Genomic DNA, 12,777 nt, shown 5'->3' on the forward strand with positions numbered 1-12,777 from the left:
TCATGGAAGATCAGGGGTATCCCTTTAACTGGGTTTCGTCACATGTCCAAGCACTGCATCATTAATGTCTTTCGATCAGCCAATGTGCAGTTCAGGTCATTGGCCCTGTCTTTCTAAATTATTGATTCCTAATATAAATCCCTAGGGAACCATTAGGCTGCCTTCTGTCTGGTGAGAGAGGTGTCAGCTAAGTGATTACTGAGGTGTACACAGCTACAGGTAGACAGGTCCAAAAACATCTGCCTTCGAATTGCCTCCACATTCTACTTATGAGTAACAGGGTTTTAGAGTAAGGCCGGTAATCCTACAGTGAAGTGAAGAATAAATATTGCTACCACTAATTTTGTGCTGATTTACCTGATTACTTTTTAGCTTTCATAAATGCCCTATTCGAAGTCAGGTAAAAGGTGCAGCCAAACAGCTTGAAAATAGTGGCACTGTGGCAGGGCTCTAGCAAATGCATGGATTCAACTATATAATTGGCCTTATTCACAGTTACATACCTTTCTTTATATTGGAGGGCCTTTTTAATATTATGAGAACTAAGTTGTTGAAGAGAGCATTCTACCTCCCTCAGCAAACACATTATTTTATATGTCAGTGTACTTATATCTATGGACCCACCCACAAATGAGACATTTTAAAAATATATATAAGTCCCTTTTTTGTTTCCTTTAAATGTTGTTGTTTTAATTAGAATCATTCTTTCCTTTACCTGTTTTGAAAGTGTAGAATATTTATTTCACTTTCATACTCATTCTAGGCCGGACATCCCTAAAATCTCCCATGATTTTCATCTGCAAATTTACAGGACCATGATCGGTTGCACAAACCTCAGATGTCCTAGGGTCAGTTATAATGATTAATTGAAACACTCAACTCTCATCATGACATTTCAAGTATCTTGCTGATCTAGAAATCAAATGTGGTCATGGCATTATGCTCAGAGCACAAACCTCAGATGTCCTAGGTCAGTTACAATGGTCAATTTAAACACTCAACTCTCATCCTGATATTTCAAGTATCTTGCCGATCTAGAAATCAAATGTGGTCATTGCATTATGCTCAGACCACACAGCATCCTTACTGGTATATTATCTCTCTATTAATAGAGAAGGCAAAACTCTTAGTGTATCTTAGTGGCAGGCAGGTTTCTTTTAATCCCATTCAATATGGTGCATTAATTAGCATTTTGATATTCAGATTGACTAGAAAGACTTTTGGAGACACTTAACATTTGGCAAAACAGGAGCAGCTCCAAAAATAGGCAATGCTTCAGCACATTCGAACTTGGATACCCTGCCTCCTAAAGTTGGTAGAAGTGGAAAGAACACAACAGCAGAGCCTTGGATGCCTCCACAGTTGTAACACCACACAAGAACTGCACACCAGTTTAGAAAAATAGCGAAATATTTGTAAGTAAAATAAGATCACAACAACAAAAATCCAATAATCAGAAGTCAAGTTATGATTTTTTAAAGAATAAACAGTTCTGTGGATCTTAGAAGCAGATATCGCCAACCGGGGTTATCTGGTCACGCTAGACTGGGACAAATCCAAAAGTACAGGCTGACTGCGTTGGAACGCGGGCCTGATACAGGAGCCACGCAGGCCAGCTGAACAGTACCTTAGATGCGCTGACGTCAAGGATGATGCAAGGAGCCAAGGAGGTGATGTGTCACTGTGGATCCTGTAGACAGGCGATGCATTTGTTGCAAGTTGTGCAAAGTCGAGAATGCGTCGTGAGTCAAGATGCAATGAACATCGAGGTGATGAGTCACCATCAAACGGCTGGGCTGTAGGCGATGCGTGCAGCAGGAAGCAATGTGCTTGCACTAAGCTGCACAGTTAGAGATGCGTCGGAATCAGGAGATGATGCGTTGTGCAGTTGGTGATGCGGTCTCCGTGGTTTGAGTAGCAACAGGAACTGCACTGGTTCCAATCGGTGCAACATCCTGGATGCATGGATTTTCTTGGGTTGCAGCACAGACACTCACGTCTAAGGGACCAGGACTAGGTGGCACCCCCTTGACTGAGCAGGACTCACAGCAGAGTCCAGGTGCGGGTTGCAGGGCAAAGTCTTCGATATCCCTGACACTTTAGAAACAGGAGGCAAACCAACAAGCCCATGGAGATCCTTTGGTTCTGGGATGTAGAGAGATTAGTCCAGTCCTTCTCACTCCCAGGCAGGCAGCAACAGGCAGCAGGCCAATGCAGCGAAGCAGTTCAGGAAAGTGGCAGTCCCTCCTGGCAGTATAGCAGTCCTTCCTGGTAAAATCTCCTCAGTTCCAGAAGTGTTCAGAGTTCATGGTGTCAGAGGTCCAGTACTTATACCCAGTTGGGCCTTTGAAGTAGAGAGACTCCAACGAGATGTCTTTGAAGTGCACAAGACCCTGCCTTTCCTACCCTGGCTCTAGACTCACTACAGGGGGTATGCAACTCTTTGTGTGGGGACAGGACACAGCTCTTTCAGGTAGAAGTGTCAGCTCCTCCCTCCCATTCCACCAGGATGACTCATCAGCATGCAGATGGTCACTTGGTTGAAACCTACCATTCCTTTCAGTGTGGATGTCTAGAAGAAATACAGGAGGCCAGACTTCACCCACCCCAGACAAGTATTCCAAAGACAAGCAGAAGGTACCAAATGGTTACACTAAGTAAATGCCACGTTTCTAAATGTGGTATTTTCAGAATTGCAATTTAAAAACCAACTTCACCATAAGTTGTATTTTTAATTTGTGATTCCAGAGACACCAAGTTTATGGATCCCATCTCTTCCCCATTGGAAATTACACTAATAAACTGCAATAAGGCAACCCCAATGTTGTACTATTGGAGAGACAGGCCTTGCAGTAGTGAAACACAATTGTAAGTGTATTTCACTACCAGGACATGTAAAATTGAAAAAGTATACAGCCTACTTTTAAATACATTGCACCCTGTCCATAGGCTGTCCAAGGCCTACCTTAAGGGTGACCTATATATAATAACAAGGAAGGTGTGGGTCTTGCAATTAGATTAACCTGTAGAGGTCGAAATGGGAGTTTAAAACTACATACACAGGCTCTACAGTAGCAGACCAGAGACATTTGTTTGGGCTACTTAAGTGGGTGGCACAATCAATGCTGCCATCTGTGAGAAAAGGCCTCTTTTTTACATGGTTAGCCCCCACTTTTTGCTTGGTGTATGATATAGCCTAGAAGTTGTTAGTGCCTAGGGCCCCTGCCAACCAGGATCTCTGGGCCAGAGCTCTTTCCCTAAACTGTTGAGATGCATTGGCACAACTGGAGACACCTTTGGCTGCCACCATAAGCTCCTAGTAAATGGTACTTAAGTGCCCAGGGCAGGAGGTACTAATTGTAGACCTTTGAGGGCAGCAGCACTGATTGTGCCACACTCTAGGACTCTGCCACCAGGTGCACCCAGCACTGCTTTTGCAGGCTGAGTGCCCTGATGCAATCCTAAAATAAAAACTTGACATGGCACACTGCCTATGTGCCCTGTCCACAACACAATGCATGCAATATATAAGTCACCCCTCTGGCAGGCCTTCCAGCCCTAAGGTAGGGTACACTATAGTGTATGGGAGGGCATAGTTGCATGAGCAATATGCCCCAACTGTGCCCTTGCTGAACCTGGGAAATAGCGAGTGAACAGAGCAGCCATTTTAAAATGCATGTGCTGGACACTGGCCAGTACGAGTTTCCGAGCACCAAGATGGCCACTCTGAACCCTGGGTTATTTGGTATTAAATTACTCAGAATGATAAATCCACACTGGTACCAGTGTTGGATTTATTAAAACATGTATTGATAGTCCCTTTAGAGGTGCCCCCTGCGAATGCCAACTACCCTGGCATGGTTGCTGACTGGTTCCATCCAGCCTGCCACCACCAGACATCCAATCTACAACCTTGGGGTGAGAGATCACGCTCTCTGGGTTTCAGAACAAAGCCCTTCCTGGGAGGATGTGCCAACACTCCTTCCCTCAGAAATGTGCAATGCCCTGGCGGCGAGCTTCAAAGGGCTTGCCGCCTTTGAAACTCAACCCCCAGGTCTGCTGCTAGCAGTAGATAGCAACTCCCATTGCAAACCCCCACGTTTGGTGGGAGCATCAGCATGCACTACCCCTAAGGTGGTGCCTGCGAGGTAGACCCTCCATTTCATTTTCCTCCATCTTGGATGGTAAGAAAATAGCTAATAAGGGTTAAAGAAGTGACCCCTCCCCACAGAAACTGGTCACTTAGTGGGTGTAGCCACTCTAAGGTAGATGACCCATTGGTCACTAGGAAATTCCCCCTAAAACACCAATGAAATAACGTATTTAGTGGACATCCTTAGACCAAAAAATCAGATTTGATGAACAAAAGAAGAAAAGCACCAAGAATTCCCAAAGCATGAGGACTGTGGACCTGCTGCACCAAAGAAAAGGTGCCAAACCCTGTCGGCTGCACCCAGAACCCGACAATCGCCTCTGAGGAGCTGATGGACAACTGGACAACTCTACAAAAAACCCAGAGGGCCACCAGGCTTTGCCAGTTGAGAGAGAACACCATCCAGAGTAAAGGTACTACTCTAAAACTTCAGGAAACCAGCAAGCCAGTGAAGGTCACTTCACTAACCAGCTGCTAACTCCTGAACTGGATACGGCAGCTGGACCAAACTGCATTCTGATGACCGTGAGGACAAACTCTGCAAGTGTACCAGGTTTATACTTTGTGTATTGGTCAGCAAATTGTCAGACACCAAGAAAAACACCCCCCCTGGGCTGCAAAAGAGCCAGGAGGAAGCCCCAGTCGAGAGACTTCAGGAACACCCTGGACCTCCCGCCAGAGTGCTCCCGTTCTCCTGCAAACAACCCTTGAACCAACTTACCTCCTGCTCCTGAGGGCATCCTTGCGCACAGCTCCTGGCTTACTCATTTGCTCTGCATCATGCCATCCTGTGCTCTGCACTGAAGAACCCGCTGTGCCCTAAGGGTCTCCCACCCCTTGCGACCTGGACACTCCACCTACCTGTGCAGTGTGTTTCCAAGTGGTCCCGGTAGTGACCCTGCTCCAGCTCCAGAGACATTTTCCCACTGCTCCCGCCGGAACCAGGAGCCATCTGAACTTCTCCAGCAGGCACAGTGTGCCCATTGTTGACATCGACCAACCTGCAAAAGAAGAACTTGGTAAACCCAATGTGTGATTTTATATGTATTTTTAAAGGCGATCTACCATTGATTCCTATGGTGCGTAATTACGCACAAAAAGCCTATTTTTATTAAACTTCAAAAATTCATGTCTTGAAATGCACTCAACCAATTTTAATGATCTTGGTCTTAAAATTTTTAGACAAATCTGAAGTATTTTTATAAGTTGGTCTCAAGTTATTCCTTTGAGTATGTGAGTTGCAAGATTGATGCTGTGAGTACAACAAATGCTTTGCACTTCTCCAAGATTGGCCTAACTGCTCGACCAAGCTACCTTAAAAATTAGAGCATTATCTGATATAGTTTTTACCCCTGTAAACCAAAGTGTGGTTGCCTGGACACCCTGCACGGCATGCTTAGCTTTGCATACTACATGGAGGGCCAGCCTCCTACACTGACCTATTAGTAGCATTTGATTTACAGGCCCCGGGCACTCTACTAGGCACTTTTTTAGTAAATCAAATATGCCAATTGTGAACGAACCAAATGTCATCATGTTTTATGTAAGGAGCACATGCACTTTAGCACTGGTTGGCAGTGGTAAAGTGCCCAGATTCCTAAAGCCAGAAAACCAAATTCAGCAAAGCAGTCACAAACAGGGGATTAGAAGGAAAAAGTCATGGGAAACTACGTCAAGAATGGCATGTCTACCAGCCACTAACAAAAATCAAAAGTATCTAAAATAAAGCTTTGTTACCCTTGTCAGCCCTTCATTCCAGTTTATCTGGAGATACCACTTGAGGCAACCACCAATTCCCCAGTGAGATTTCCAGGTATGGAAACATTCTCTATGTGAGATTGCCATTTTCTGGGGAGAATGCAATGCTAGGCATCATGAATGAGGAATATGCTACAGAGATATTCATGTTTTAACTTCACAATACTTTGCACTGTAAAAGAAACAATTGGCAACAAGGTGTATGGTAAAAGCATGACTAGGAGGAGGAGCAAATTTATGTAATAGACAGTACAGTGTGGACCATTAGTCCACATCTTATCATTCAACAAGATTTCAAGCAGCACAAGATGGCCTTTACCAGGGAAATGAGATCTCCAGATTCCAGAATGTGTTAGTCCCAGACTAAAAGCTAAATCTATGATGTACACTTCAAGAACTCCAGGTAAAAGTATTGCTCAAACTTTCCTAGGTAGAAATCACACCCCCATAGATTTCAGATGTCATCAGTTATGTAATTTGTGGGATTATAAATACTGCTTCAAAGTGGTACCTTCGGCTGTGCATGGTGGAGGATTAAATGCAGAGCCTGGCATGTTGCCAAGCCCTACTCAAAACACCTGACAACTGGGCACCATTCCACAGGATGGGCTTTAATGTAATTTATTTGTGGATCTGAGGTAATCGGGGGGAGCACACTGGCTCCCATTGGAGAGATATTCTTACATAGCCTGTTTCTATGTTTTCTAAGTTTATTTTTGAGAATACACGGATCGATTTACCAACTTCTGTAAGGACAGTCACAACATTTCTCTTCATGTTGCGGACAGCCAATCAGAGCGCTCATTCCAGTGGGAGCAGATCTGTACCTGCAGGTTGGCCATCAGGAAGCATAGACCTCTATGCCAAGAAGAATGAGAGATTTGTTTTAAGTCAGTACCGCTAGACCCCCACATGGCCCCACTTGGCGGATCACCCTGAAACATTCCAGAAAGGAGTTGAGGTGAATGAACATTTTTGGAAAGCTTCCTGAAGATTTGTCAAACAGGACCAAAGTCCAATGTTTTCAGCAAAACAAAGAACATTCTTCCTATGACTTTCCATAGCTTTCCATTTGTTTCCTGATAGGCTTCTTGTGTCAACCTGCTTTAATATGTAATAAGTGTGGGTACTTAACACAATGCTCTGCTTTTTCACAACAGATAATTAAAAACCAACAGTTAGGCTTTGATGGAAAAGGGGAGAAAAAGGGAGATAACCATACTTGGCTGAACTGCACAATGTGAAACCAGGAAATGTTGCATCTGTCCTGGCTTCCACTTGACCAGTGTGTAAGCCTGGGCAATCACTGGTTTCACAGTGCCTCTTTTTGAGTTCATCACATAAGAGCACATCAAAATACATCAGCTCAGGATGTGAGTTGTACGAAACTTCTCTTACATTGGGGAAAAAAAAAGAATATAACATTACTCCATCTATAACAACAACAATCTAGGGCACATATGGGCGGCGGAGGCCTGACTCTTGGTTCAGTAACAGCATCGTTGTCGTACATAAATGTTTCTACGCTCTTGTTTAGAATCTGTGACTTATAATAATGTCTGCTCTGTGCAGTAATGTAACCTAATATACCAAAATTAAATGCCTCGCATTATTAGGGATTTTCTCCAAGAACAAGTAACTTCTGGCGGTGCACACTTCTTGTAACTCCCGAGCAGACATTTTCACCAACATGACTGCAAAGTTGAATGATGCCCCGTGCAATTTTGGTGAACCCCTAACGGTGTCAAGTGAGAGGTGAAGAAACACCCCTGTGTCGTCCTCCCCGGCTTTGCGGTGGAGGTGGCAGCTATCGTGGCAGAATGCCGGGGCAGTAGCGACCATGCTGGAGAGCTTGCTGTCCAAGAAATGCACGTAGCCTTTAAGGACACTTCTAGGTGGGTAACATGCCAGCTGCATAGCCAGTGTGTGATAGGCCCTCATGCAAGGAAGGAACTGGGGAGTGACTCCTTCACCCCAAGGGACATTCCTTCGCTTTTCTGGTGCAGGCTGAAGACGGACTATCCTCAGAAAATGCACAAGGGGGAAACAGTTGCAGTTGGTGTTAGGAGCTGAAGATACAATGTTGCAGAAGGCATTGTGCTTCTTTTTTGCAGTTTGCAGAGTTCCTGGAGGGTCTATATGCAGTTTCTTCGTTGAGAAGTTGAAGTGGAGGATGCAGAGGATTTCTGCTGGAGTCTTGCAATCCGAATCTGAAGAACCACCCAAAGGAGAGACCCTAAATAGCCCTGAAAGGGGGATTGGTCACCTAAATAGGTAAGCACCTATCAAGGGAGGGTTCTGACAGCACCTGCTGGCACTGGCCACTCAGATGCTCCCAGAGTTCCCTGCCAACTTGGAATCCAACATGGCAAAAGCCAGGGCCCTCTGGGGGAGCTCTGAGCACCACCCCTGAGGTAGTGATGGACAGGGGAGTGGTCACTTCCCTTTCCATTGTCCAGTTTCATGCCAGAGCAGGGACTGGGGGGTCCCTGAACCGGTGTAGCCTGGATTATGCAGGGAGGGCACCAAATATGCCCTTCAAAGCATTTCCAGTGGCTTGGGGAAGCTACCCTTCCCAAGCCTATAACACCTATTTCCAAAGGGAGAGGGTGTAACACCCCTCTCCCAAAGGAAATCTTTTGTTCTGCCTTCCTGGGCTCGAGCTTTTCAGGCAACAGGAGGGCAGAAACCTGTCTGGGAGGTGGCAGCAGCTGGGGCTGCCTGGAAAACCTCAGAAGGCTGTAATGGCAATACTGGGGGTACTCTAAGGAGCCCCCAGAGTGCATGGAATCACACAACCAATGCTCGCAAAAGCCTTCGAGTATGATTCCAACATGTTTGATACCAAACATGCCTATGTTCGGAGTTACCATTATGTAGCTGGACATAGGTAGTGACCTATGTCTAGTACACACGTGAATTGCTGCCCCGCCTCGCACTCACGAAGTCAAGGAAAATGGTCCTGGAGGTTGTGGGTGCACCTCTGCTGGTGCAGCGGTGCCCTCACACACAGGTACTTTGCTCCCTACCCTCAGGGCTGGAGGGCCTGCTATAGGGGTGACTTGTAAGTGACCTGGTACAGCGTAAATGACAGTGAAAGGGATCATGCACCTTTTTACGCAGGCTGCAATGGCAGTCCTGCAGAAGCCTTTGCATTGGCTCCCTATGGGTGGCAAAAGATATGCTGCAGCCCATAGGGATCCCCTGGAACCCCAATGCCCTGGGTTCCAAGGTACCATATACTAGGGACTTATACGCAGTATGCCAATTGTGGGTGAGATACTAGGTTACCAATATGCAACAACCAAATTTAGAGGAGAAAGAGCATAATCACTGGGGTCCTAGTTAGCATGATCCCAGTGAACAAAATCAAGCACACTGACATCAGGCAGAAAATGGGGGTAACCATGGCAAAAATAGGGTACTTTCCTACAAGGAGCCATCACACGGTGTAACAGGAGGAAGCGTAACGTAGTGTGTTGGCCAAGAAAAATGTCTTTTTAGTGACAGCTCCCTGGGTGGGATCTTAGCACGCAAAGGAAGGACATTTAGCAAAATGCACCAATAAAAGGGAAGCATTTTAGACAAGCACAACAATGAACGAATGGAAAAGAGTGGGTGTGATAAAAAGCCTATATTCAATATAACACGTCTTGTAGACAGCAATGAGCGCTGCCAAGCTCGACCTAAAAAGGGTACTCTCAGACCAACCTTCCTTGACCTGCAGAAAGACTCCCAGAGGGCTGCCTGCTTCTATGTACTTCCCAGGAATGCTGTGCTGCATCTGGAAGAATTGTGTTGGTACCTGGAGCCCGCCTTGAACCCACAAGGGCCTGCCCTACTGCTTGAGCCTTGTTTCATCACTTGAACCCATGACTACCAGAGTGACTCCTGTGCCTACCTGGCTGGCCTCCTTATCAGTGCCTCAGGGACAGAAAAGTCTTCAACCATTTTGAACAAACTCCTCAGCCCAACCTGAGTGAGTCCTGAACCCCCAAATGGTGCTCCTCCAATGCCAGAGCCTTGATTATAGTTGTAAAAGTGCTCACAAAGCCAAAATCCAAAACGTAGGACTTGGAAAGTTTTTGGCTGAAAACTGCTCTGAGTACCGAGGGAAGTCTGGGACTAACCTTCTTGACAATCTGCCCGAGATGCATCTCTGATCAGCCAGAGTTTGCGGTAGCTAACACTACCTTCGTCTCCGCAGCAGCAAATCCTGTTCAGCGGTCCTACAGCTAATTGTTTTCTGGCCTCATGGAAATCTCGTCCATTAAAGCCTCTATCCTGGTCCCCTAGACATTTTCGTTTTTCAAAAAAGTGACCAAGCCTGAATGTAGAAATCTTCACTGCGAATTGTCCACTGGCTCTCTGACGATGATGCTCCCGCCTCTGACACTGCCTGTAGCCTTGCCCCACTGAACTTTACCTTCTCAGAACATTTTCTTCAAATTTTTTCTAAGTTTGAAGGTAAGAGCCAATACTGTCTCCATCTGTACCAAGAAGAATTGTGCATATTGTCAGATTTTTCAAAGCTGTGCATAAATACCATAGATATATAGGCCCTCATTATGAGTCTGGCAGTCTTGAGACTGCCAAACTCACAGTGGCGTTTGGACCGAAGAGGTCGTGGTGGTCGGACCGTCACATTACGACTGTGACAGAGCAGCCACAGTTGGACTGCCAACACCGCCAGGTTGCCGCCAGCCGGCAGCCTGGCGGTTGTAATCCACAAGGGCAGCTCTGCAAGCAGCGCTGCCTTTCGGATTACCAGTCCCCTAACCGCTAGCCTTTTCATGGCGGTTCCACCCATACACAGCCCCGTTGTGCATTCCACTGCCCGAATTACGGGCAATGGAATGCACGACGGGTGCTGCTGCACCCACCCTACTGCCACATTGCCACTGGCTTGATTATGAGCCAGCTGCAATGTTAAGGCCCTGTCACCACAGGGCCAGCGGGCGAAAAAAAAATGTTTTCGACCACTGGCCCTGAGGTGACCTCCAAATAGTGCCGGCAGTGTTTGGACAGCACAGGTGGTCTCTCTGCAGTTTAAGTTTGGCGGGTGGCCTCTGCCGCCTGCAAAACTCATAATGAAGGCCATAGTCTCTCAACTCGCAACCATGCAATAAGCCAATAGGCAACGATAGGCAAGCTAATTGTAATTTGTAACTTCTGGCAGTGTATCCCGAGTCCACAGCAATAATGACAAATGCTAACTTAATTTGAAAATTAAGAAATAGCAATATGGCATCTTTTAGACATCATACATGTTTTACAATCATTTTTACAAATGTACTAACATTCTTGCGTTCATCCTCTGGATGATCTGCATCTCCTACCTTCCTCACTAGCTCACTAGCATTCGAGAAAAATATTTCTATTTACTGCAAAAAATTATTTCCAATAATATTTCCTGGCTATTCTTGGAGATCACTCACCTGTGTATGTAGAAATAGAAGCCTTCTCAGTCTGAAAAGACCCATCTGCAAGCACAGCGGAGACATAAAATGTATAGCAATTTCCGGGTACCAGGCTTGGAATGGATACTGTTGTGTTTTTCATCGTCACATTTGTGGAAGGAGCACCAAACACCTCGACCAAATACGAACTTATGTTACCAGTTGGTTGGAGCCAGCTCAGAGACACTGAATTGATGGAGACCTCGGTGACAGTCAGATTGCTTATTGGGACAGGCACTGCGACAAAAAGATATGCATTCAATTTTATATAACTATGTACCGTGGGTTTTTATCTCAGTAGACTATTTTAATCTTGAGCTTTAATAAAATGTAGATAGACAAAAATAACAATTGCAATAATGAATGATAGGTGTGAGGGACTGCTTAGGGTAAGTAACAGCAAAATTAAGTAACAAGTCACCTAGGGGTCCAATTAAAAGTAGCAAGCATCAAAAGGACATTCTAAGCATTGTTCTTCGATCCCATTTTCTACATCTTCCAAACAATGTGAATTAAATGTTCATGTCTTTAACTTAAGAGGCATATACTGTGCAAATTGAGTTTTTGTGTATCTTAAAGGATGTTGGAATTTACAAACTACTACTATGTTTGATGAAATGTTTAGCAAATTGAGGGTGAGACATCTGTACTAATTGGGAGTTTTCTAAATTTAAGAACTTGGTTCCACTTTTCGTCCAAGCCCTTTCTTGGATGCTAGTCATGCGCTTTGAGGAGCTGTGCCATGACCAAGGCAAGATGTCCTGGAGAACAGATAAGCTAACAGGTCCCTTTCTATTGAACCCTCTCTCTTGTTAAGGGTCGGGTAACAAAGACAGTGTTGTCCCCAAGCTAAAAATCTTGCTTTTGCTCGTATCCTTCAGTTTTTGCCTACTCAGAAAATCAGATGAAAGTGAACTTTAGTGTGGTGTGCCCCATGCTGAATGATATTAAACCAAGATACCTTGATGTGCTGTGTGAAAGGAAGAGGGCAGCAATGCACCATATTCAACATTACAATGTGCATTGCTTTCCTCTCCTTGGGCTGGCACACACTGTGCTGCCGTGCATCAAAGCCCGAAACAAACCCTGATTATCTTGCGTCAAGGTGCACGATGCCTGCATTGAAGGCAGGATTGTTTTGCAGAAAAGTGTACCTTCCTGCACAAAAACAATTCTCTGAGGCTTTTTCCTCATTATAGATGTGCTACAGGAACAGAGGAAACAACAAAGATAACAATATTTCTACTTGCTGCGCCTCCTGTAGGAAGGTGTAGCATTTTGAAGCATTCCCACGTTTACCTGTTTTCGGAAATCTGGGAATGCACCAAGGTGCATGGGTGGATGTGTGGGAACAACCATGCTCCACCTGTGGAACGCCTCCCTGGGGCAGAGTTGCGCAAGGAAGCG

The 12,777-nt window shown here is 45.4% G+C and overlaps 1 protein-coding gene across 3 annotated transcripts in view; it reads right to left on the minus strand.

Annotated features, from left to right (window-relative positions):
* Window positions 1-12,777, minus strand: part of LOC138273992 (tenascin-X-like) — a 193,138-nt gene that overhangs the window by 62,913 nt on the left and 117,448 nt on the right. For all 3 annotated transcript variants that reach the window (XM_069218927.1, XM_069218926.1, XM_069218925.1), the window contains one exon: window positions 11,350-11,607. In XM_069218927.1, coding sequence (XP_069075028.1) covers window positions 11,350-11,607 — 258 coding nt within the window. The remainder of the gene's footprint in view (window positions 1-11,349; window positions 11,608-12,777) is intronic.

Source organism: Pleurodeles waltl, unplaced genomic scaffold (genome assembly GCF_031143425.1).
Source record: "Pleurodeles waltl isolate 20211129_DDA unplaced genomic scaffold, aPleWal1.hap1.20221129 scaffold_135, whole genome shotgun sequence".
Lineage (NCBI taxonomy): Eukaryota > Metazoa > Chordata > Amphibia > Caudata > Salamandridae > Pleurodeles > Pleurodeles waltl.